General features: G+C 42.4%; 1 protein-coding gene and 1 pseudogene across 1 annotated transcript; both read left to right on the top strand.

Annotated features, from left to right (window-relative positions):
- The window catches only part of LOC138666521 (zinc finger protein 268-like), a 171,996-nt pseudogene that overhangs the window by 132,875 nt on the left and 11,847 nt on the right, over positions 1-27,274 (top strand).
- On the top strand, positions 1,935-26,879 carry LOC138663714 (oocyte zinc finger protein XlCOF8.4-like). The gene is made up of 7 exons (XM_069750028.1): positions 1,935-1,962; positions 8,103-8,253; positions 8,321-8,500; positions 8,583-8,706; positions 8,790-8,887; positions 9,092-9,182; positions 26,286-26,879. The coding sequence occupies exons 2-7, from the start codon at positions 8,176-8,178 to the stop codon at positions 26,537-26,539; spliced, it is 825 nt and encodes a 274-aa protein (XP_069606129.1). The 5' UTR covers positions 1,935-1,962; positions 8,103-8,175; the 3' UTR covers positions 26,540-26,879.

Raw genomic sequence — 27,274 nt, 5'->3', positions numbered from 1 at the left:
CATCTGTAAGAAGATCCATGCCTGATCTCTCCAAATCCACCTCAATCCCCCTCTCTTTCCATTCCCCCTCTTTTACCCCACTTTCTGCGGTCACACAGTCCAATCGTGGGCTGTGCTGGGCGTTGTGTTGCCACAGAAGCCTGTGACACCACAATCGCTGCTCCTCCAGAAAAGAAGGAAGAGAGAACAAAGAAGACACTTGTAAGTTTTTTGATCCCTTTCCTGATCTTTCCTCATCCACCCCAATCCCCCTCCCCCCATTTTTACCCCCCTCCACTTCCCCTTTGCACACATCCAGCAGCCGCTGAGTGTTGATTAGTGACGCAGTTCACTAATCAGCACTCATACTCGCTGTTTTTTTCCACTGACTTTCTTTTCTCCCCGGCTGCTGCTATTTTTCTTTTTCTTAAAAGAAAAAAAAAAGTTTACACCAAGCACTCTCTTACACACACAACTGAATAAAGTACTGACACAAACACCACATACATAAAAAAAAAATGTCGCCCCGCTCGTCCCAAAAACGTTATTCAGTGGAGGCATACATTTTCCTTGCTACTGACAGGAAGAGGATCCAACCTTTCTTCATTTTTCAGCCTCCAGATTTTTTTATTTTCACGGCTTTACGTTATAAACTTTTCTGAATCAATTGGGGGTTCAATGTGCTCACCACACAACTAAATAAGTTCCTTAGGGGTTCTAGTTTCCAAAATGGTGTCACTTGTGGGGGGGTTCCACTGTTTAGGCACATCAGGGGCTCTCCAAATGCGACATGGCGTCCGATCTCAATTCCAGCGAGTTTTGCGTTGAAAAAGTCAAATGGCGATACTTCCTTTCCGAGCTCTGCTGTGCACACAAACAATGGTTTTCTCCCACATATGGAGTATCGGTGTACTCAGCATAAATTGCACAACTTTTATCATCCAATTTTTCCTGCTACCTTTGTGAAAATAAAAACATGGGGTCTAAGGTATCAGTTTAGTGAAAAAAGTTAAATGATCATTTTTTTCCTTTTACATTCCATTAATTGCTGTGAAGGGTTAATAAACTTCTTGAATGTGGTTTTGATCAGCTTGAGGGGTGCAGTTTTTAGAATGGTGTCGCTTTTGGGTATTTTCTGTCATGTAGATCCCTCAAAGTCACTTCAAATGTGATGTGGTCCCTAAAGAAATGGTTTTGTAAATTTTGTTGGAAAAATGAAAAATCGCTGGTCAACTTTTAACCCTTATAACGTCCTAAAAAAAAAATATTGTTTCAAATATGTGGTGATGTAAAGTAGACATGTGGGAAATGTTACTTATTAACTGTTTTGCATGACAATCTCTATTTTAAGGGCAAAAGAATTCAAAGTTTGAAAAGTGTGCTATTATTTAAATTTTCGCCATTTTTTTTTACAAATAATCACAAGTCATATCAAAGAAATTTTACCACTAACATGAAGTACAATATGTCACGAATAAACAGTCTCAGAATCACCGAAATCCGTTGAAGCGTTTTCAGAATTATTACCTCATAAATTGAGAGTGGTCAGAATTGTAAAAATTGTCCTGGTCGTTAAAGTGCAAACCACCCTCGGGGGTAAAAGGGTTAAACAAATGAGATTTCAGCATTTTAGCTCCTGGTGTGACGTCGATAGCACAATCATATGTCGCCATATAGTAGACGTCCGGTAACTGGTGATAATTCCCTCATGTGTGGGGTCTATTTGTCTCTAGAGAAATCACACGTTACAGTCCACACATAACACTGTGCAGAAAAGGCGGCGCGGGGTAATTGTGCCAGTAGTGAGGGGGAATAATGGCGGGAATGTCACTGACTGAGGAGAAGTTTCCATGTAGTGTCTTCACTCCAGATAGCAGAGGCCCCTGATCATGTGACCCCTGACTCCTCCCCTCCTGTGACCTCATCACAGGTCCTGTGCGCACAGAGCAGCCATATATGTGGAGTGCGGCTCTGCAGGTGGAGGTAGGTGCTGGAGATTCCCCATTACTGAGCGCGGGGGACATTAACCCCTTCAGCACTGAGACTCTTTTGGGGTTTTTGTTGCCACTGTGGAAGACAAGAAGTGAGGAAACGTATTGTTCTCATAGTACAGGGCCCCATTCTGGTCCCAACATACAGTATAATATTCCTACAGTACCATCTTCCCCACACATACATTATGACACTACAAGTTGCCGCCCCACTATATCACCATGTTCCCCTATTCCTGATGCAGATAATAAATAATAATAATCTTTATTTATATAGCGCCAACATATTCCGCAGCGCTTTACAATTCAACAGTTCACATACAAGTCATAAGTAGCAACGTTAAAGGGAACCTGTCACCCCGAAAATCGCGGGTGAGGTAAGCCCACCGGCATCAGGGGCTTATCTGCAGCATTCTGTAATGCTGTAGATAAGCCCCCGATGTTACCTGAAAGAGGAGAAAAAGACGTTATATTATACTCACCCAGGGGCGGTCCCGCTGCGGTCCGGTCGGATGGGCGTCTCCGGTCCGCTGCGGCGCCTCCCATCTTCATCACAAGACGTCCTCTTCTGATCTTCAGCCACGGCTCCGGCGCAGGCGTACTTTGCTCTGCCCTGTTGAGTGCAGACAAAGTACTGCAGTGTGCAGGCGCCGGGCCTCTGACCTTTCTGGCGCCTGCGCACTGCAGTACTATCCTCTGCCCTCAAGAGGGCAGAGCAAAGTACGCCTGCGCCGGAGCCGTGGCTGAAGATCAGAAGAGGACGTCTTGTAATGAAGATGGGAGGCGCCGCAGCGCACCAGAGACGCCCGTTTGACCGGACCAGCAGCGGGACCGCCCCTGGGTGAGTATAGTATAACGTCTTTTTCTCCTCTTTCAGGTAACATCGGGGGCTTATCTACAGCATTACAGAATGCTGCAGATAAGCCCCTGATGCCGGTGGGCTTACCTCACCCGTGATTTTCGGGGTGACAGGTTCCCTTTAAGGATAATACAATAATTAACCCCTTCATGACCTTGGGATTTTTAGTTTTTCCGTGTTCGTTTTTCACTCCCCTCCTTCCCAGAGCCATAACTTTTTTATTTTTCCGTCAATTTGGCCATGTGAGGGCTTATTTTTTGCGGGACAAGCTGTACTTTTGAACAACCTCATTGGTTTTAGCATGTCGTGTACTAGAAAACGGGAAAAAAATTCCAAGTGTGGTGAAATTGCAAAAAAAGTGCAATCCCACATTTGTTTTTTGTTTGGCTTTTTTGCTCGGTTCACTAAATGCTAAAACTGACCTGACATTATGATTCTCTAGGTCATTACGAGTTCATAGACACCTAACATGACTAAGTTATTTTTTACCTAAGTGGTGAAAAAAAATTCCAAACTTTGCTAAAAAAAAAAAAAAAATTGTGCCATTTTCTGATACTCGTAGCGTCTCCATTTTTCATGATCTGGGGTCGGTTCAGGGCTTATTTTTTGTGTGCCGAGATGACGTTTTTAATGATAGCATTTTGGTGCAGATACGTTCTTTTGATCGCCCATTATTGCATTTTAATGCAATGTCGCGGCGACCAAAAAAACGTAATTCTGGCGTTTCTAATTTTTTCTCGCTACGCTGTTTAGCGATCAGGTTAATGCTTTTTTTTAATTGATAGAGTGGGCGATTCTGAGTGCGGCGATACCAAATATGTGTAGATTTGATTTTTTTTTTTATTGATTTATTTTGATTGGGGCGAAAGGGGGGTCATTTAAACTTTTATATTTTTTTTATTTTTTTCACATTTTTTTAACTTTTTTTTTTTACTTTTGCCATGCTTCAATAGCCTTCATGGGAGGCTAGAAGCAGGCACAACGCGATCGGCTCTGCTACATAGCAGCGATCTGCTGTTCGCTGCTATGTAGCAAAATTGCAGGTGTGCTGTGAGCGCCGACCACAGGGTGGCGCTCACAGCTACCTGCGATCAGCAACCATAGAGGTCTCAAGGACCTCTATGGTTACAATGGAGAAGCATCGCCGATCTCCGATCATGTGACGGGGGTCGGCGATGACGTTATTTCCGGCCGCCCGGCCGGATGCGGTAGTTAAATGCCGCTGTCTGCCTTTGACAGCGGCATTTAACTAGTTCATAGGCGCGGGCAGATCGCGATTCTGCTCGCGCCTATTACGGGCACATGTCAGCTGTTCAAAACAGCTGACATGTCCCGGCTTTGGTGCGGGCTCACCGCCGGAGCCCGCATCAAAGAGAGGCTTCTGACCTCTCTTTACAATCCTTCGGGGGCCATACAAACTCCGCCCACAAAGTACATCCTGACTCTGGCACTGGAGTCAGGATGTAATCTTTCATTGCATGCCCCAAATCTTTCAAATGCGGCCCCTGAGAATCTGCTTGTGGGCCTGATAAAAGGTCATCGAAGGCCGTAAATGGCCCTGGGGCCTGAGGTTCTCCACCTCTGCTGTAATGTATGGGTAGCCAGTGGCACAGAGCGGACGCGTCCCAGTACCGATTAGCCAGACAGACGTGAAAGGCTGCCGTCACACTAGCAGTATTTGGTCAGTATTTTACATCGGTATTTGTAGCCAAAACCAGGAGTGGGTGATAAATGCAGAAGTGGTGCATATGTTTCTATTATACTTTTCCTCTAATTGTTCCCCTCCTGGTTTTGGCTTACAAATACTGATGTAAAATACTGACCAAATACTGCTAGTGTGACAGCAGCCTAACAAGGGGCACCGGGGTGGTAGTCCGGACCGAGCTCACCCAATAAACACAATCTGTAGACACCCTGGCCCCTTGTACATGCAATCTGGGATAGATTCAACCTTTCTCCAAAAAAAGTTACCTTCTCTGTTCTAGTCTCAGCAATCCAGACAGCTGTTCTCCAACAGGGAAAAAAATAACTTTTAATAAACAGGAATGGAGTAGAATAACAGCACTGGATTCCTGATCTCTCCCTGACATGCTTTGCAGCTACACCCACAGCAGCTGCAGCAGACACAGACAGTAGTCCACACGCCGGGATTACCCCTTCAGAAGCTGGAGCCCTTCCAGAGTCTTATTGCCCGTGTTGTGATCTTCAGTTCTTTGGTCCTTGGGACCCCTCTTGAGTTCCTGGAGTCCTTTGAGTCCGGGGTAACAGACCTCTCCCATCCGGGGGGTCTGGCAGTGCCTCGTCTGTCATACAAGTCTGACCTGGCCAACGTCCCAGGCAGTTCTGAGCTTCCTCTCCACTTGTGGCTGCAAGTCCAGCCTCTCTGCTGCTGGCTCAGACCACCAGTTTAACTATTGCTTTCCTTGATCTAACAGCAGTAATACATACTGACATAGCACAAGGTTAAAGGGCAAACACAGCACAGCATATTACATCAGGAACAATGCAAACATTACATTACAATACAAATACTGCATAATGACACATAAAACATACAGGTACCTAACATATGAAGTGCACGGGGGCCACACGGCAGAAGGAGAGGGCGCAACTGAGGAGACCGACCACCTCCTTACAGATGAACCTGGCTGCTGCATTAAGGATGGAATGAAGAGGGGAAAGTCGAGTGAGGGAGAAGTCAATTAATAGAGCATTACAGTAGTCCAGATGGGAGTGGATCAGGGTAACAGTGAGGGTTCTTGTTGTTTCCATGGTGAGAAAAGGGAGAATACCGATGACCCGGGACACAGCATTGACCCCTTGGATCATTTTCCTAAATCTGGAATTGTGGATCCGGGCCAGTGCTATAGATGTATGAGGGGCTGTATCTGCAGTATGAGCTGTACATGTAATGGAGACATTCTATATTTGTAGTGAATGTAGCTGTATTTTATTTTGTTTGTTTTTGCCTTAGAATTATAATGACATCATTATAGGACTCTATTGTTAGGCCCCGGCTGTCATGGCGGTATATTTTGATGTGTTGATGGGGAACACAGGACTCCCCCTCTCTGTGCGCTTTGGATATAATGGAGGAGGCTATCTTCTCTATATGTCTCCTAAAATAATGGAGGCTCTTTTCATTTACCTCAGATATATAGAAGATGACTTCTCAATGTCTTCATCAAGAAGGAGAATGTTCTCTTTCTAAAACTGTGATGTTTATTTTTCTCTTTCTTTTTTTTATATAGGGTAAACATATTCCGCAGCGCTTTATAGTTTGCAAACATTATTATCGCTGTCCCGATGGGGCTCACAATCTAGAATCCCTATCAGTATGTTTTTTTTGGAATGTGGGAGGAAACCCACTCAAAAACGGGGAGAACATACAAACTCCTTGCAGATGTTGTCCTTGGTGGGATTTGAACCCAGGACCCCTGCGCTGCAAGGCTGCAGTGCTATCCACTGAGCCACTGTGCTGCCTGTACTTCTCTTAAAACTTTTAGTATGATCATACAGCATACAAGCCTCTGATGGCTCCGGTGATGCACTGTACTACTGTAGTGCCATGTATCATCACTGCCTGTCAGTGTAATACTAACAGCCAAATACATGTGAGATTATATATTGGCTGAATGGTCACTTGGCAGACGGCTTCTCTCCCGACTCCCCCATACACACAAATATTCCAGCTTTCCTGTGGTCTGTATGAGAGAGTCGCCTCCAGACTCCACTAGTGGACGATTATCTACAGGAAGAACAAACAGATTAGCCTCTGAAATTCAGGAAGCCAGATCCTTCTCTGCCCTGACATCATCTGTCGGGAGGCCCCCCATGTACATTATTACACCCAAACCCCCAAAATCAGTGCTTTCATGCAACTTTAGACTACTGTGTATGGGGGCATTAGAAGGTAACCTTTTGGATGCTGCCTCTGGCCCGACCTAATAGACCTTCGTACATTGCAAGCTCAGACACCATTATTAGGCATTTCGGTACCTTTGTAACCCAGCAGCCCCCACAATAGAGTAGTTGAGGAGGGGAAATGAGAGGTACAAGGGAGCTCAATAACTCTAACAACTTTCCTAGATGCCATGGTTGCTTTTGACATCAAACTGGCAGGGTTAGCATTGTGGCCGTGCCCATAACACCACTGCAACATACATGTACAATGTACAATAAAAGAGTTTTTCTTTTTTTTTAACCATTTGGCATAGAAAGTGTACTATACAGTGCCCTTGCTGATGGAAGGAGGTTTGCACTCAAAATCTCGCGATACATGGCCCAATTCATTCATTCATGTACACAGTTCAGTCGTCCTGGTCCCTTTGCAGAGAAACAGCCCCAAAGCACGATGTTACCACCCCCATGCTTCACAGTAGGTATGGTGTTCTTTGGATGCAACTCAGCATTCTGTCTCCTCCAATAACGATGGGTTTTGTTTCTACCAAACAGTTCTACTTTGGTTTCATCAGACCATATGACATTCTCCTAATACTCTTCTGGATAATCCAAATGCTCTCTAGCAAACTTCAGACGGTCCTGGACATGTACTGGCTTAAGCAGGGGAGATGTATGGCACTGCAGGATCTAAGTCCCTGGCGGTGTTGTGTGTTACTGATGGTAGCCTTTGTTACAGTGGTCCCAGCTCTATGTAGGTCATTCACTAGGTCCCCCCATGTGGTTCTGGAATTTTTCCTCTCCGTTCTTGTGATCATTTTGACCCCACGGGGTGAGATCTTGCATGGAGCCCCAGATCAAGGGAGATTATCAGTGCTCTTGTATGTCTTCCAGTTTCTTATTACTGCTCCCACAGTTGATTTCATCACATCAAGCTTCTTACCTATTGCAGATTCAGTCTTCCCAGCCTGGTGCTGGGCTACAATTTTGTTTCTAGTGTCCTTCGACAGCTCTTTGGTCTTCACCATAGTGGAGTTTGGAGTGTGACTGAGGTTGTGGACAGGTGTCTTTTATACTGATAACAAGTTCAGCCTCTTAAAGAAGAAGTTACAGGTCTGTGAGAGCCAAAAATCTTGCATGTTTTTAGGTGACCAAATACTTATTTTCCACCACAATTTGCAAAATAAATCTTGCCAAATCAGACAAGGTGATTTTCTGGGTTTGTTTTCCCATTTTGACTCTCATAGTTTTGATCTACCTATGATGTCAATTACAGGCCTCTCATGTTTTTAAGTGGGAGAACTTGCACAATTGGTGGCTGACTAAATACTTTTTTTCCCCACAGTATATTGACTTATCTTCTTCACATTCAGGTTCGTACGATTTTGGATCTTCTCAGTGGAGATCTTCTATATTTCGAGAACTTTTCTGATTCACCCATCAAGAATGGACATGGACAATAACAAAATGGAGAAGAGGCTATTACAACTCACCATAGAAATCCTCTTCCGGCTTACTGGACAGGTGAGAGACTCTGATGGCGCCACATTACATCATTCTTATCTTTATTAATGTGTCTTTCCATAACTAGGATTACACAGTAATGAAGAAGACCTCTAGCAAGCGCGGTCAGGATCCTGTGTCTGAGGAATGGGGAAGACCCCTGAGGCCAGACACGGGGCATCTGCCTCACCATCAAATGCATGAGGACATCAATGACCAGAAGATCCTAGAACTCATCTACATGATGATTCAGCTGCTGACTGGAGAGGTGACAACGCTGGGAATGCTGGGACATTATACAATAATGCTATGAAGGGATAGGGGGATGACGGTATCATTGTATGTGTCAGGTTCCATTAAGGTGTCAGGATGTCGCTGTCTATTTCTCCATGGAGGAGTGGGAGTATTTAGAAGGACACAAAGATTTGTACAAGGACATCATGATGGAGGTTCCCCAGCCCCTCACATCACCAGGTAATAGACAGGACTAAATACACATGGCCTATAATTATCTGTATGTAAAGAATGAATTTAGTTCCTGTATGTGTTTCCTCCAGTTCTATCCAGTAAGAGGACAACACCAGAGAGATGTCCCCGTCCTCTTCTTCCACAGGACTGTAAACAAGAAGATCCCAATGTTCCTCAGGATCCTCAGGTAGATGAAGAGAAGGTGTCATGAGATCTCCCCTATGATGTGTAGATGTAGACGGCTGTGAAGGTCTTTTGTTCAGTCTTGTTTTATCCACCAGTATTATATGTTTTATACTTGTGTAATGAGAACGGAGGAGATGGCAGGATCAGAGCTGATCATAGATGTGACTTCTCCATCTGTCTGTGACTTTTGCAATATTTTTTTCAGGGTGAAGATGTGACCCATATTAATACTACAGAGACATATGCGAGGGGTGATGAGTGGTGTAAAGAGGAGATTCCTACATATGACTACCCAGGTGAGTAGTAAACACTAAATTCAGAGAATTCACAGATTCCTCTCAGTCACCGGCTGTGGCTGCTATATCGGTTGTGTAGTCAGGCCGTATCACAATCATGTGATTACCTCCTTGCCTCCAGATCACAACATCCACCCCCCCCCCCACCAAAAAAAAAAAATGTTTAAATTACTTTGCACATTGAAAGCCCTTTTCTGTAGAATTTAAAACCTAGAGGATCCATCTACCCTCTGGGATTAGAAGGCGCTGACCGTTATATGTCCAGATCTGTAAACTACAAATCCAAATGACAGCGTATGTTGAATGTGCTGACAAGTTAGACAATCACTAGAAGAAAAATATGATGGGCCTTTAAGAAGAAGCTGAGTGTAATGATTTTGTTGGCTTCCTAGAACCCTGATACCTTATTGGATGAATCTACCTTGTCTCCCTTCGGTGCTGCTGAATGTTCTCATATGGTCCCTACAAGACCAGGTCCAGTCTTTCTGGCGAAATTTTACTTTTATGATCAACAACATTAAATGTGCAGTGAGGCCAAGTGTAATTTTCTGTATAAAAAGTTTCCCTTTATATTTTTGAGCTTTCAATTCATTTTAAAACTGACTAACTTCAAACAGAATTGCGATAAACTATTAAAAAACACTACACCTGTCCATGATATATCTCTAAGCTGTGCATGGCTGTAATATACATTTAGGCTGTTTGCGTTTTTTTGCTATAAAAACGCATAAAAAATGCATACATTATGCATCCCATCATTTAGAATGCATTCTGCAATTTTTGTGCACATGATGCGTTTTTTTTTTCCGTGAAAAAAATGCATTGCAGTAAAAAACGCAGCATGTTCATAAATTTTGCGGATTTTTCGCATTTTTCCCGCTATTTAATGCATTGGGAAGCTCCGGTAAAAAACGCGTCAAAAACTCGCAAAAAAGCATGCGGATTTCTTGCAGAAAATGTCTGGTTTTGCTTAGGAAATTGTGCAAGAAATCCTGAACGTGTGCACATAGCCTTATTCACACCTTCAGGAGATGTATTGGCATGGCTCAAGCCCTGGTTTGATGGAGTCATCACTTCATAAATTACGTAATGTTTTCGATCCTAAGGAATTCGGATGACTGCACAATCGCTTCTGAAATGGTGGGGGGGTGCTAATAGTTTCTCAAATTTTCTTTTCAGAACACATAGGTGCACCAACGGTCCACCATGAATGATTGCAACTCCAGATTAGTATTGGAGTTCTCCCCTGAACATACATTTTTGTTGGGCATGTAACATGTTTTTTGTTCTATGTCTCCTTTTTTTTTTACAAGTTTATTATGTATGATGTAGTTGATTGGGATTCACTTGTCTCACTTACAGTGAGCGGATCCAACTGACCCTAAAAGATAGGGTTGCACTCACCATAAACAGGCGAAATGAGGCATAAACAGGATCCCACAGGAATCCCATGGAGGCGGACTGCAGCTCGACTAGCTGGCCTCACGGAAGGCTTCAGAAAACCGTGGTAAAAGCAATCAATAGACAAATGAACACCCAGATAGTTGTCTGCGCTTACGTCACAAGATTCTCCTGAATATCAAATATAGTAATTTATTTAGAAGTTATAGGATAAAACAACGCGTTTCGACTCCAACATCCTGTAACGTTGTTTTATCTCGTTACTCCAAAATAAATGACTATATTTGATATCCACGAGAATCTTGTGACGGAAGCGCCGACAACTATCTGGGTGTACCTTTGTCTATTGATTACAGTGAGTGGAATAAGTATTGAACACGTCACCAATTTTCTAACTGAATATATTTCTAAAAGTACTATTGGCATGACATTCTCACCAGATGTCTGTAGCAACCCATCCAATGCACACAGGCAAAGAAATCAAACCATAGATGTCCATAAAATAAACTGTGTTAAAGTGAACCTGTCAGCAAAATTGTGCACAGTACCCTAGAAATGGTGTCAGGTCAGCGCCTTTATACTGATTAGGGCTCATACCCATATGTGTGAAAAGAAAACGTTCCGCTATCAGGACTGAAAAAACGGACGAGGGTCATGCGAGTGCAATGCGATTTTCACACCTAGCATCCGATTTACATCCGAATGCAGTGAGATTGCTATCCAATTGCAATGCGATTTTAACATGAGCTTTTACACACAGGAACTCTGTCATTTACACATTGTTTTCAAAGGAAATATTCATTAAAATACATATATATATATATATATATATATATATATACAGTATATACTATGTATGTATGTATGTATATATATATATATATATATATATATATATATATATATATATAGAAGAAAAGCTGACAATTCATGTGCAGCGTACAGTAAAATCACAAAGTGTAACGCACTCCGTTAACGCTGCTATTAACCCTGTGTGACCAATTTTTTACTATTGATGCTGCCTATGCAGCATCAATAGTAAAAAGATCTAATGCTAAAAATAATTAAAAAAAAAAAATAGTTATATACTCACCATCCGTCGGCCCCTCGGATCTAGAACAGGCCTTTCCGCTCCTCGTGACGCCCTGGTGACCGCTCCATGCATTGCAGTCTCGCGAGATGATGACATAGCGGGCTCGCGAGACTGCTACGTCATCATCTCTCGAGACCGCAATGCACTCTTGAGACCGGAGCGCGCGAGGAGCATCGGTAAATTCTTCGCCTGGATCCAGGGGCTCCGGAAGGTGACTATATAACTATTTTTTTTTTTTTTTTAACAGGGATATGATGCCCACATTGCTATATACTACGTGGGCTGTGCAATATACTGCGTGGGCTGTGCAATATACTACGTGGGCTGTGCAATATACTATGTGAGCGGTGCAATATACTACGTGAGCTGTGCAATATACTACGTGGACTGTGCAATATACTACGTGGCCTGTGCAATATACTGTGTGGGCTGTTCAATATACTACGTGGGCTGTGCAATATACTATGTGGGCTGTGCAATATACTATGTGGGCTGTGCAATATACTACGTGAGCTGTGCAATATACTACGTGGGCTGTGCAATATACAACGTGAGCTGTGCAATATACTACGTGGACTGTGCAGTATACTACTTGAGCTGTGCAATATACTACGTGGCCTGTACAATATACTGCGTGGGCTGTGCAATATACTACGTGGGCTGTGCAATACAATATACTACGTGGGCTGTGCAATACATTACGTGGCTGTGCTATATACTACGTGGGCTGTGCTATATACTATGTGGGCTGTGTTATACACTACGTGGGCTGTGTTATATACTGCGTGCGTGGGCTGTTATATACTACGTGAGCTGTGTTATATGCTACGTGGGCTGTTATAAACTACGTGGCTGTATTATATGCTATGTGGGCTGTTATACACTCCGTGGGCTGTGCTATATACTACGTGGCTGTGCAATATACTACGTGGGCTGTGCTATTTACTTAGTCGGCTGTTATATACTATGTGGCTGTGCTATATACTATGTGGCCGGCCGCGAACAATCAGCGACAGGCGCAGTCCGGCCGCGAATTGGCTCGGGATTTGAACCACGCTTCGCTAATTGGTCACGGCCGGCCGAATCCTGTGTATTCAATGTATTATTCTAAAATCTTCATAAATAAACTAAATACATATTCTAGAATACCCGATTCATTAGAATCGGGCTGCCATCTAATGTGTATATATATATATATACTAGCTGAAGAGCCCGGCGTTGCCTGGGCATAGTAAATATCTGTGGTTAGTTATAGCACCTCACTTCTCTTATTTTCCCATCACGCCTCTCATTTTCCCAATCACATCTTTCATTTTCCCCCTCACATCTCTCATTTTCTCCCTCACACCTCTCATTTTCTCCCTCACTCCTCTCATTCCCCCCTAACACTTGTCATTTCGACCTCACACCTGTCATTTTCTGATCACTCCACTATTTTCCCTCACTCCTCTCATTTTGCACTCACACCTTTTCATTTTCACCTCACACCTCTCATTTTCACCTCAGTATATACATGTTTGTCATCTCCCTTATATATAGTATACACCTGTATGTCATCTCCTGTATATAGTATATACCTGTATGTCATCTCCCCTGTATATAGTATATACCTGCTGTGTGTCATCTCCCCTGTATATAGTATATACCTGTATGTCATCTCCTCCTATATATGGTATATACCTGTATGTCATCTCCTTCTATATATAGTATATACCTGTATGTTATCTCCTCCTGTATATAGTATATACCTGTGTGTCATCTCCCCTGTATATAGTATATATCTGTGTGTCATCTCCTCCTGTATATAGTATATACCTGTATGTCATCTTCTATATATAGCATATACCTGTATGCCATCTCCTCCTGTATATAGTATATACCTGTATTTCATCTGCTCCTGTATATAGTATATACCTGTGTGTCATCTCCTCCTGTATATACCTGTATGTCATCTCTCCTGTATATAGTATATATCTGTGTGTCATCTCCCCTGTATATAGTACATACCTGTGTGTCATCTCCTGTATTAGACCTCGTTCACACGTTATTTGCTCAGTATTTTTACCTCAGTATTTGTAAGCTAAATTGGCAGCCTGATAAATCCCCAGCCAACAGGAAGCCCTCCCCCTGGCAGTATATATTAGTTCACACATACACATAATAGACAGGTCATGTGACTGACAGCTGCCGTATTTCCTATATGGTACATTTTTTGCTATTGTAGTTTGTCTGCTTATTAATCAGATTTTTATTTTTGAAGGATAATACCAGACTTGTGTGTGTGTTTTAGGGCGAGTTTCGTTGGTCAAGTTGTGTGTTGAGTTGTGTGTGGCGACATGCATGTAGCGACTTTTGTGAGATGAGTTTTGTGTGTCGAGTTGCATGTGACAGGTTAGTGTAGCAAGTTGTGTGCAGCAAGTTTTGCGCATGGCGAGTTTTGCGCATGGCGAGTTTTATGTGTGGTGCCTTTTGAGTATGTGCAAGTTTTGTGTGAGGCAACTTTTGCATGTGTTGCAACTTTTGTGCATATGGCAATTTTTCCGCCTGTGCAAGTTTTGCGTGTGGCGAGTTTTCCATGAGGTGAGTTTTGCACTTGTGGCGAGTTTTGCGTGAGCCTAGTTTTTGCATGTGGCGAGTTTTGCGCGTGGCGAGTTTTGAGCAGCGACTTTTGTGTTTCGACTTTTATGTGGCGAGGTTGGTGTATGTGTGGTGAAATGTGTGCTGAGGGTGGTATATGTGTTCAAGCACGTGGTAGTGTGTGGCGCATTTTGTGTGTGTGTTCATATCCCTGTGTGGTGAGTATCCCATGTCGGGGCCCCACTTTAGCAACTGTACGGTATATACTCTTTGGCGCCATCGCTCTCATTCTTTAAGTCCCCCTTGTTCACATCTGGCAGCTGTCAATTTGCCTCCAACACTTTTCCTTTCACTTTTCCCCATTATGTAGATAGGGGCAAAATTGTTTGGTGAATTGGAAAGCGCGGGGTTAAAATTTCACCTCACAACATAGCCTTTGACGCTCTCGGCGTCCAGACGTGTGACTGTGCAAAATTTTGTGGCTGTAGCTGCGACGCCTCCAACACTTTTCCTTTCACTTTTTTCCCCATTATGTAGATAGGGGCAAAATTGTTTGGTGAATTGGAACGCGCGGGGTTAAAATTTCGCCTCACAACATAGCCTATGACGCTCTCGGGGTCCAGATGTGTGACTGTGCAAAATTTTGTGGCTGTAACTGCGACGGTGCAGATGCCAATCCCGGACATACATACACACACACATACACACACACATTCAGCTTTATATATTAGATATATATATATATATATATATATATACCACATACAGTAGATACAGGTGCATCTCACAAAATTAGAATATCATCAAAAAGTTAATTTATTTCAGTTCTTCAATACAAAAAGTGAAACTCATATTATATAGTCATTACAAACCGAGTGATCTATTTCAAGTGTTTAATTCTGTTAATGTTGATGATTATGTCTTACAGCCAATGAAAAGTCAAACGTCATTATTTCAGTAAATTAGAATAATTTATAACACCAGCTTGAAAAAATTATTTTTAAATCTGAAATGTTGGCCTACTGAAATGTATGTTCAATAAATGCACTCAATACATGGTCAGGTCTCCTTTGGCATCAATTACTGCATCAATGTGGCGTGACATGGAGGCGATTAGGCTGTGGCACTGCTGAGGAGTTATGGAAGCCCATGTTGCTTTAATAGCAGCCTTCAGCTCATCTGCATTGTTGGGTCTGGTATCTCTCATCTTCCTCTTGACAATCTTCCCCAAGTCATCACTGATTGTGGAAGCTTCACACTAGACCTCAAGCAGCTTGAATTGTGTGCCTCTCCACTCATCCTCCAGACTCTGGGACCTTGATTTCCAAGGTCTAGTGTGAAGTATTCACAATCAATGATGGTCATCTTCTGGTGTATGCCTCTGTCCATGCTGAGAAGAGGTCAAAACACACAAGTCTTAGGAAGTTTAATGTAGTCTTTCTGGAGGTGCTGGAATTGGGTACAGGGACCTTGCTGTGCGACATCTTGGTGGTGCGTCCCACGTTGTTGAGTGCACAAGTCAGGTGTTTGGCTGCACTGACACTGAAGTCAGGAGCATACCAATGCAGGTGAACGAGGTCTGTCAGGATAGGCAAACTTTGTCCCCACTTGCTCCAGTCTTTCTGGTGATGGCACAGCTCCCTTCTCTTGCCATCCGGCAAATTCTTCAACGCCAGCCTGTTGTAGCTTCTGGAGAAGGTCACAGGTGGGTCCGTGGTGGAGGCCACTTGTGCAGCTGCCACCCAAGCAGGGTTGTCTCTTGGTTGGTAAGCAGCAGAATTTGCAGCCTGGTAAGCCATGTGATTGTCTTTTGCTGTAGATGAGTCGTCCTTTGCATGGCCTTTGACTTTCACTAAGGCAACTTTCTCGGGTAAAAGTAGGGCCTTCAACTGGCATTGGACAGATTTATCATTCTTGATAGGTGTTAAGTCCTTCTCAGTCCCTGGCTTACTAGAGGTAGGGATCCTGAGTAAATGACACGCAAACAAGGTATTGTGTGATCATATACAGGGGAAGCCCAGGAGCACATCTCTCTCTCTGGGCTTTGCCCTCCCTTTATATAGAAAAGAATTATTCTTTTACAGACATGCGCACAAGCGCTCATATTTCACTATCTCTTACATAAACAATCTATACCAGTCTTTATCAGTAGAAAGTTACATCATCTGGAAGGTGAATGAAAGGCTGCTATTGAAAGAAGGAATGCACACATGATTACTTCCATAAAAGGAAATGTCAAGTCAGCAGAAATGTATCTTGTTGTAAGCGAGATTTCTCAGGAAGAAGACAAGATGGATTCCTTTAGTTCAGTCTGATCTCCACAATTCCCCCCTTTGACATTTTCTTTTATTTATTTTATTACCACAGGGCCAAAGACAAAGCCTTTATTTGGTATTACACATGTACATGCTTGTATTCAATAAGAGAATCAAATCTAGTATTAATTCTTCCGTTTAACTCTCGCAACCTTTTCTTTGTTTTGCAATAAGTACAGATATTACAAAGGGATAGCAAAATAAGCGCAATAATCAGTATTAGCAAAGGATAACATAAGAGAAGAAGGAAAAAAAACTTTATACTCTTGCATCTATTACACAAAGTTTATCTGTGCATACTGAGATACTCTTGAGCACAATCTGGAATAGTACGTATATGACTACAATAATCATAACTATATGTATTATGCTCTGCATAATCCCAGCAACCCACCCACCGATTCCTCTGAACCAGTTGGCTGGGTTAAGAAAAGAAAAGGTATCTGACCACCAGCTATCCTTATTCTGGTCATTGTCTTTGTCATACTGATCTCTGAGTCGTTGTACGTCCTTTAATTTAAATGTCATACTCATAGTACTATTCGGGTCTATATAATGACAGCAGGTGGGTCCGATGATTTGACACATACCCCCTTGTGAGGCAGTTATGTAATCCAATACCAGGGTATGTTGGTTAGTGACTATTATAAGCTGATTCTGTACAGCTATACTAGTGTTTAGTATATCCAATATATCCCAGATCTGATCATCTAGATAATCCGTGGCTCTAACTAATTTATCCCACATCTGTGTTAACATAGGATAAATAAAAATGGTACTAGCAATTTTGTTAGGAATTCCCATTTGTACTATATGTGGCCTCCCCGAGGGACGTGGTGAGTTATCTGCAGCTCTTTTATACAGTGTGTGCTTGGGCACGGCTTGCATATTCACTTGTTTATTTGAAATTATGAATGTAGCCGGGGTTAGGCTTCCTAATGTACAAGTACCCTTTATACCTACGGGAAGCCATTTATATGCTCCTTCTCCGCATATCCAAAATGTACCTTCAGGCAGATCCCATAGAGCTGAGTGCTGCAATACCAATCTGTGAGCCAAGTCCACAAATCTAGATACATTCTGAAGCATACACCAAGAGGGTTTTTGTCCCAAGGGGCTACAGTACCCGGCTGCGGGATTCCCACATACAGGCATTCCTTTGATATACTCATTGGATTCATTACAAACCAGGTTCCCCAGCTTACTTGTACAACTGTTTGCATCACCTTGGGGGAACAATTTAGAATGTTTCCATTTTCTATTATGTATGTATCTTTCCAATACTACAGGTTTGAAAGCATCAGAGGGGGGGACGGTTGTACTGAAACTAAGCTGTAGATTTTCTGTGGGGACCTGTCCTAAATTAGTTAATCCAGTCTTATTTCTAGGTACCCATTTTCCTCCCCTAAATGCTAAATATTGTAGATGTGTGTTACTCCCTGAGAGATTACCCTGCCACCAAGGAAATTCTACCCATCCCACAATTGGTATGGCGATTGTAGTATTCCACAGCCTAGCATTACCAATTTGGTTGTTGGCCAGGTTGTCTGAACAATTAGGCCAAGCGAATATTTCTTCTGCTAATACGGGAACTGCTAGAAAAGGTATACTTGTGGCTGATACCGGCGAATGGGTACAGATCCAACAATCTGTCAGGGTTTGTGTATTGTTTAACAAGTCATGCACTAATTTTCTATGATGTTGTACGAATCTATTGTTCAAAGGGGCTAGAGAATTCAGTCTATCCCACGCCTCCGTTGAGGTTATCATTATTAACATCAATATCATGAGTTTATACTGCTTTTCTTGCAATGGCTTGCATGTATCCATGATGCCTTTCCTTCAAGCTTGACTGATGTAGGTGTTGTCAACAGGACTTGGAAGGGTCCGTCAAACCTTGGTTCTAGAGCCTTTCTGGTGTGTCTTTTTACATAGACTTGATCACCTGGTTCCAACTTGTGACTTCCTTCTGTGTTGTCAGGATCTGGAAGGGAAGCAAAAACTTGTGCATGCACCTTAGTTAATTGTTTCTGAAGATTTTGCACATAAGAAGTCAATGACTCAATATTTAACACAAGTTGCTGTGGAAAATAACATCCTAAATTGGCAGTCCTGCCAAACAAAATTTCATATGGAGACAGTTTAGTCTTACCCCTTGGGGTATTGCGTATTGAGTAAAGGGCCAGTGGAAGGCATTCTGTCCAAGGCTTTCCTGTTTCAGCCATGGCTTTCTGTATTTTTAATTTTAAAGTTCCATTCATGCGTTCCACCTTACCAGAACTTTGAGGATGGTACGGAGTGTGTAACTGACTTTCAACACCCAACATTTTCAGTACATTTTGAAATATTTCTCCAGTGAAATGAGTACCCCTATCTGACTCGATCACTTCAGGGAGACCGTAACGGGGTATCAGTTCGGCAACTAGCTTTACAGCAGTGTTTTTAGCTGAAGCCTTCCGAACTGGATAGGCCTCTGGCCACCCCGAGAACATGTCCACACATACCAACACATACTCATACCCATTACTTTTTGGCAGCTGGATAAAGTCTATTTGTAATCGCTGAAACGGGTAGAGAGGTCGGACGTGGTGCTTCATAGGGGTCTTTGTTGTCTGTCCGGGATTATGTGCCAGGCATATAGCGCATGCAGCACAATAGTCTCTTGCATAGTTGCCAAAACCTGGAGCCAACCAGACTTGCTTTGCCAGTAGTGTCATTGCATTTGCAGACACATGAGTAGGGTGGTGCAGTCCACCAACTACAATCGGATACCAGGCTCTAGGTAGACATATTAGTCCATCTTTCTTCCAAATTCCCGCTTGTTCTTCTGCCCCTTCCTTTTTCCACCTGTCCCTCTCCTCTTCTCCTGCATCTTCCTGTGCTTGTCTCAGTCTATCTTCAGTATTTTCTGTGGAGTTTACAGTATGAACCTGTTGTAAGGGTTTGACAGCTGCTGCTTTGGCTGCTTTATCAGCCCTATCATTTCCCCTAGATTCCCTAGTGTCGAGTCTCACATGTGCAGCTACCTTGATTACTGCTACTTCTTTTGTTTCTTGTGCAGCCTCTAAGATCTGTTTGATCAGAGAAGCATGTTTTACAGGTTGTCCTGACGCTGTCATGTAACCTCTAGCTCTCCAGATTACTCCAAAATCAAACACAATACCATGTGCATACCTAGAATCAGTGTATATATTAGCTGTCTGGTTCTCAGCTATTTTAAGAGCTTCAATCAATGCTGTTAGTTCTGCTTCTTGTGCAGACTGTTTCGGTGGAAGTGGTTCTGCTTTGAGAGTTTCAGATTCTGACACAACTGCATACCCTGTATGGAAGTTACCTGTGTCATCTGCAAACCTACTACCATCTATAAACAGCTCTAAATCTGGATTTTGAAGTGGTGTTTCGGATACATTGGGTAAGCCTACCGTTTCTTGTAAAATGAGCTCTGTACAATCATGTGTGTCTGTAGGGAAAAAATTTGCGTGTGGATCAGTGTCCTTATTCCCCCCTTCAGACTCGAGAGGTAGCAGTGTAGCTATATTGAGAGTCTGAAGCCTAGCAAATGTGATAGTAGAGGGGAGCAACAAAGAACACTGTAGCCGCAAATGTCTGGCCATGGAAATGTGTTTTGGTTGGACCTGGTTTAATATCCCATAAACATCATGTGTAGTTTGAACTGTGAGTGGATACTCTAGAACAATTTCTGATGCTTTGTCCAACAATAGTGAGACAGCAACAACTACACGTACACAGGTTGGCGCTGCTCTAGCTACGGGATCTAACCTTGCTGAAAGATATGCAATTGGTCTTTGTTTCCCTGCATGCTTCTGGGTAAGAACTCCTGTAGCATGGGAATCAACTTCTGCAGCCATAAGCTGAAACGGTTTGGTGTAGTCTGGTAGCCCTAACGCTGGAGCTGAAACAAGGGCATCTTTTAATTGTTGGAACGAAATCTGACCTTCTTTTGTCAACAAATAAGGTTCACTTTTTACACAGTCATACAGTGGTTGCATTAGTTGACTGGCATGTATAATCCATTGTCTACAATGAGACACTATTCCTAAAAATGCTCGTAGCTGTTTATGATTTCTAGGCTCATTCATCTGTCTTATTGCTTCAGTTCTTTGTGGTGTAAGATGCTTTTTACCTTGAGAAATGCAATGACCTAGAAAGACCACTTTGGTCTGACAAACTTGTAGCTTTTGTCTATTCACTTTACACCCTTCTTTTTCTAAAAAACATAGTAAACTCACAGTGGACCTTTCTGCAGTTTCTAGATCTGGGCAGCAAAGTAGTAGGTCATCCACATACTGCAAAATTACTACCTGTGGTTCGGGTTCAAACCTCTGAAGGACTGTTTGTAGGGCATTTGAATAAAGAGTAGGGGAGTGTATCATTCCCTGTGGAAGGCGTGTCCACGCCAACTGTTTGCCCTTAAATGTAAATGCAAACAAATGCCAACTATCTTGGTGTAAAGGAACCGAGAAAAATGCATTTGAAAGATCTATTACAGTAAATACTTGAGAACTGGCTGGTATCTGTGATAGTAACGTATGAGGATTGGGTACAACTGGGGTGATTGGATCTAGAACTTTGTTTATTTCTCTTAAATCATGTACCATACGATATTTGGGCATAGAACTCTTATCAAGAGTTCTCTTTTTGACTGGATACAGAGGAGTGTTAGCAGGTGATTGTATCTCTACCAAAACTCCTTTCTCTTTATATCCCTCTATCTGTTTTGTAATCGCTAGTTCCTGCTGGGCACTCACAGGGTATTGTCTGAGCTGTGGGAGAACAGTTCCTGGTTGCACAGATAGTTTTACAGGAGAGATATGCAATAGTCCCACATCGGTGTCACCCTGTGCCCACAGTGTTTCTGGGACCATTGAGAGGTCTAGATCTGTGGTGTACTCTTTTTCTTCAGCATAATCCTCAAAAGCCTGAATTCTAACATATTGTTCTAATGTTTCTGCATCATCAGGGATAGTCAGTATAACTGTGCCATCTTCCCTAAAATTGATGTTAGCTTCTAATTTCTTTAGGACATCAGTTCCTAACAAACATGTTGGGGCACCTCTGGCATACAAAAATCTGGATGCAAAACATTTAGGTCCTAATGAGACCTCTAGGGGCACAGTATATGGCAGTGTTCGAATTACCCCATCATAACCCTCAGCAAAAGTTGTTTGTTCTGAAATATCTTCCGGATTCGGAAGAAAATCTTGATTCAAAATTGAGGAAGTTGCACCTGTATCTATCAAAAATGGAATCTCTCTCCCCCCCACATTCACCTGTATCATAGGTCTTCTAGCTGGTAGGGAAGTTTGTAACACATCGAGTCAATCTGAATCTGGTATGGGACCATCTATGATGGTAGATTTCTGCTGGTTGTCCGTTTGGGGAGGGTTATTTCTGGGAACAAATTTGCCTGACTTTATATCTGCCAACTTCTTCCTGCACTCTCTTTGGAAATGACCTGGCTTTTTACAGTAGTGGCAAGGAAAGTTGTGTCTCACTCTTCCTCCTGTATTAGCTTGTGCTATTCTAACAGGCTTACGATTCTCTCTCATATCCATGACTATTCCTAAACATCGTTGTTTCACAATATTTGGTTGTTCAATTGTTCTCCAATCTGGAGTAGAGGATTTAAATTTTTCTCTGATTTTCGGATCTAGCCCCTCTATTAATTGTTTTGTAAAAAGTCTCCTTACTGAAGCATCAGTCAAATCCAATCCTTCATCCCTAAAGCTATTTTCTAATTCTTGACTATATTCTTCAATACTTTGCCCAAATTTCTGCATAATCACACCCGTAGATCCCCTTTCCCTCTGTTTTTCTCTCATGAAAATTATTAATGCCTCTGTGAACTGGGTACCTGATGCTTCTGTCTGTAAGGCACCCCCTTCTGCCACTGGTCTATTGGGCTGTAGGTGTGTCAATAATTCCTGAAAAAGTCCGGGGGACATTTTCATTCTACATAATTCTTCCCCGTCCGCCCAGACCCCAGCATGAGTCTGCATGATTTGTTGTATGTATTGTGCAAATCGGATGGGATATTGAGTGGGATCAGGCGCATTATGCAGGAGGGACATACCTTCAGCAGGGGACCAAGGAAAATACTGTCGGGTCTGGTGATATCTAGTTCCCATTACCCCGTCAGCACCAGGTTCCCTAAAGGGTCTTGGTACTACCCTAACAGGGGCAAGTACAGCGCCATGTCTAGGTGTACCACAGACTAGGCAATCATTTCTCCAATCTGGATTTTGTTGTCCGCAGTGTGAACATACCCATCCTCCTACCCCACCAAGATTGGGATACAAGGCTGGAAATTGTTTTCCTCCTTCTGCTCCTCCAGATGGTACAAATGATTGGGCTTTTGGATCTAGGTAAGGTGGTGGGATTATGTCACAACTTTTTCCCTTCCCCATAATCCATTTGGAAGTGTCTGGATCATACTTCCAATTCTCCTCTTTAGCTGTTTTTGAGACCTCTATCATACAGTGTATGATTTCTTCCCACCCATTGTCTTTGATAATTCCACCTCGTTCTTTACTCAGTTTTTCCCATTCTGTACTGAACATAAGTGCTTCTGAAATTCCCAATTTTTCTCTTACCCTTCTAATCTGACTTCTGACTGTCTTCCCACATCTTTCCTGTATGATATCTGCTGCTTCCACTTGTCCTAAGACAGTTTTTGTCTGTTTATTTCCCATTTTTCTTTTTTTATTTTTTTTCAATATTAGCTATTTCTACCCCAGGTGACGTTTGGACAATCACTTATCCTAGGTGATGTCTCGTTGCCTTCTCTCCTAGGGAGCTAAAATATTGAAGGGCTGATCTGCTCCATTCTTTCTAATGTGCAGAATGTACTTAAGTGCTATTATGCACGCAAACAGACCCAGCAACACCATACAGATCACAAAACTTTCTGTGTCAGTTAGCATACTTGTCCCAGGCTCATGGACCCGCGTCCTGGGCTCATTCTATCAAACCTTATCCAGAAATGAAGGAGGTTAAGCACTTAAATGAGAGTCAAGCATGGGCGGAGGTCTCCCCGAAAGGACGCAACCACATGACCCAGTTAGGCTGACTTCCGTGTATAAGGCTTATACCCCAACTATTTCGGCTTATTTTTCTACGCACTTTTGCTCTTCTTTCACAACATACCACAACCTTCACACTGTTCACACACTGCCAGGGACAGGACTCATAAATCTATACAATATAGTAACCCGAGTTTTATAGGTATCTACTCACTACTAGACTAACCCAGCGTGACACGGCTCATAGAGATCTTTCGGACAATACAAGGCAGATAAAAGAGAACTAATAATGTCTCTTACCTGGCCAGGTTTTTCAGTTCATTTGCCGTCCATTATCCCAGATCTCCATTGTCCGTATCTGCAGGTGAATCTCGAGCAAATACTCTCATCTCGGGTCCCTGTTCGGTGCGCCAAAGAAATGTTAAGTCCTTCTCAGTCCCTGGCTTACTAGAGGTAGGGATCCTGAGTAAATGACACGCAAACAAGGTATTGTGTGATCATATACAGGGGAAGCCCAGGAGCACATCTCTCTCTCTGGGCTTTGCCCTCCCTTTATATAGAAAAGAATTATTCTTTTACAGACATGCGCACAAGCGCTCATATTTCACTATCTCTTACATAAACAATCTATACCAGTCTTTATCAGTAGAAAGTTACATCATCTGGAAGGTGAATGAAAGGCTGCTATTGAAAGAAGGAATGCACACATGATTACTTCCATAAAAGGAAATGTCAAGTCAGCAGAAATGTATCTTGTTGTAAGCGAGATTTCTCAGGAAGAAGACAAGATGGATTCCTTTAGTTCAGTCTGATCTCCACAATAGGCTTAACTGCTGTTGCGAGGAATGATCAATCTCTCCATAAAGGTCTATAGTTGTGAAAGCATAGCGGCTGTCTGTATAAATGGTGGCAGTTTGGTCTTTACCATGTCTGCAGGCTTCTTCTAGGGTACGGAGTCCAGCTTCCTGGGCATACATGTGTGGGGGCAGCGGTTCTGTTTTTATGGTTTCATGGAAGGCAAAAACAGCATATTTGGTGTAGAACTGGCCATCTACGCCATACCGTGAGCCATGCACAAAGACCTCATGGTCTGGGTTATCTAGTGGGACATCGGTAACATGACTGAAACCCCCGGTGGGACATTGTTCTTGATGTTATTGAGCAAGTGTAAAATGTAAAAAAAAATAAAACATTTGAACATGGCGCCAGAGAGAGCTGCTACTGTGCAGGCGTGGGTGGTGCCATGTTCGAGGAGGAAATTTTTTGTCTCCAGCAAGATGGTGCCGCCGACGTTTGCGCAATGACAGCTATCAGATCTCTATACACACCAATAGCTGCTACTGTACAGGTGCGATGGACGGCATCTTCAAATTGATTTTTTTTTTAAAACTTGCTCAATAACATCAAGAACAGTTATTACTAGGACACTAAACATGCGATCATGCTGCAGCGCAGGTCCACGGCTGGCACCTGCCTGCAGACAGGTTTTTTTTTTTTTGAGGGATCAGTGACCTGTCACCAGCCTGTACTATGAATACCTAATCAGAGCATAACATAACATAACCCCTCCACAGGCTGCCCTGCAGCACGGGCATGTCATTAACTAAAAACTGAAAATCACGATTAAAAAACAACAACAAGATGGATTTCATCAACCAAGGTAACATTTTAATCATTAAAACGGCGCTGATCTGACACTGTGTGAAGGTTACTGTGCACAATCCTGCTGACAGGTTCCACAGGGAAAAAGTATTTAACACATGAAGAAACAGAGGTGCAAAAAGCCATGGTATGTCATGACACCAGCAGAAATCTATCAGTAATTAGAAAGCAATGCTGCCACTGGTTCAACTGATGGACTATAAAAAGGTGTCTCATTACCTAGCTGCACACAAGAAAGATCTCCTGATGGATAAAACCATTGAGCTGCCTCAAGACGTGCGCAAGCTTATTATTGCAAAACATACTAATGGTATCAGTTACAGAAGAATTTCTAAACTACTGAAAGTTCCAATGAGTACTGTTGGTGACATAATCCAGAAATAGAAGGAACATAATTTTGTTGTAAACTGGCCACGATCTGGTGCTTCTACTATAATTTCAAACAAAACAGTGAAACGAAAAATCAGAAGAGTTGTCCAAGAGCCAAGGCCTACCTGGGGAGAGGTATAGAAAGACCTGGAATCAGCAAGTACAATTGTTTTAAAGAAAACAATAATTAATGCATTCATCCTCCATGGCCTGTATTTACGCTCACCACGAAAGACTCCATTGCTAAAAAAAGGCATGTGGAAGCGCATTTAAAGTTTGCTCAACAACATTTAGACAAGAAAGTGAAATACTGGGAGATATAGTCAGGTCAGATGAGACCAAAATTTATTTATTTCGATTCCATAATTTGCACAATGGTTGGAGTCCAAAAGGCACTGCATATCACCTCAAAAACACCATACTTCCAGTGAAGTTGGGAGGTGGGAACTTCATGGTGTGGGGCTGTTTTCAGCATACGATAGTGGCAAACTTCATATGATTAAAGGAAGAATGAATGTACCATCAGATTCATGATAAAAACCTGCTGCCTTGTACCAGGATGATGAAGATGAAACGAGGGTGGACTTTTCAGCAAGATACTGATATCAAACACACAGTCAAGCAAACTCTCAATTTGTTTCAGATAAAGAAAATAAAGCTGCTAGAATGACCCAGCCAATCACCTGGCCTGAACCAATAGAACATTTATGGAAGGAACTAATGCTCAGAGTTCATAGGAGCACACGAGACCTTCAGGATTTGAAGAATGTTTATGTGGAAGAATGGGTTATAATCACACCTGAGCAATGCATGCAACTAGTTTCTCCATACGGGGGGATCTTGAAGCTGCCATCACCAGCAAAGGCTTTTGTACAAGTATTCATTAAATTTCAGTAAGAAAGTTTAAAAGCTTTTTCCCTTTTTCATTTCTCATTATTACACATAGTTTGTGGGCAGTGTGGTGGCTCAGTGGTTAGCACTGTTGCTTTGCAGCGCTGGGGTTATGGGTTTAAATCCCACCAATGACAACATCTACAAGGACATTGTATGTTTCCTCCGTTTACTCTGGTTTCCTCCCACACTCCAAAGATATAATGATAGGGAAATTAGATTGTGAACCCAATGGGGACAGCAACGCTGATGTCTGTAAAGTGCTGTGGAATTAATGGAACTATATATGAGTGAGTAAAAATTGTAATATTTTATAGACATCTAGTGCTGATTTGGATTGGCTTTTACCAACATCTGGTAAGAATTTCAAGTTAATAGCATCTTTAGAAATGTATTTACTTAGAAAATTGGTGATGTCTTTAATACTTATTTGAGTCTGTAACTCCTTGGTAGTATTGAAAAAAGTCTTCATTACCTCTGACAAATACCCAAGATCTAAATTTAAGATACCTCAGCTCTATTATAAAATGTTTTCTTCAAGAAACCCATCTGACAAAAAATATTGGCTCTTACAATAGTTTACATTCCCAAGAGCCACCGTGTCAAATATTCTAATTACCCCACAGAAGTTTCTCCACTAGTTATTAATTTGTAGTTATTACCCAAAATACTCTGACTTAATCACTTCCCGCATCCAGTTTTGTGTTCTTCTTGAGGCCTCATTTTTGTATCTGACGTGTG

The sequence above is a fragment of the Ranitomeya imitator genome, chromosome 2, assembly GCF_032444005.1.
Source record: "Ranitomeya imitator isolate aRanImi1 chromosome 2, aRanImi1.pri, whole genome shotgun sequence".
Lineage (NCBI taxonomy): Eukaryota > Metazoa > Chordata > Amphibia > Anura > Dendrobatidae > Ranitomeya > Ranitomeya imitator.
Note: the sequence above shows the minus strand (reverse complement) of the source record. Positions and strands in the feature narration are given on the sequence as shown.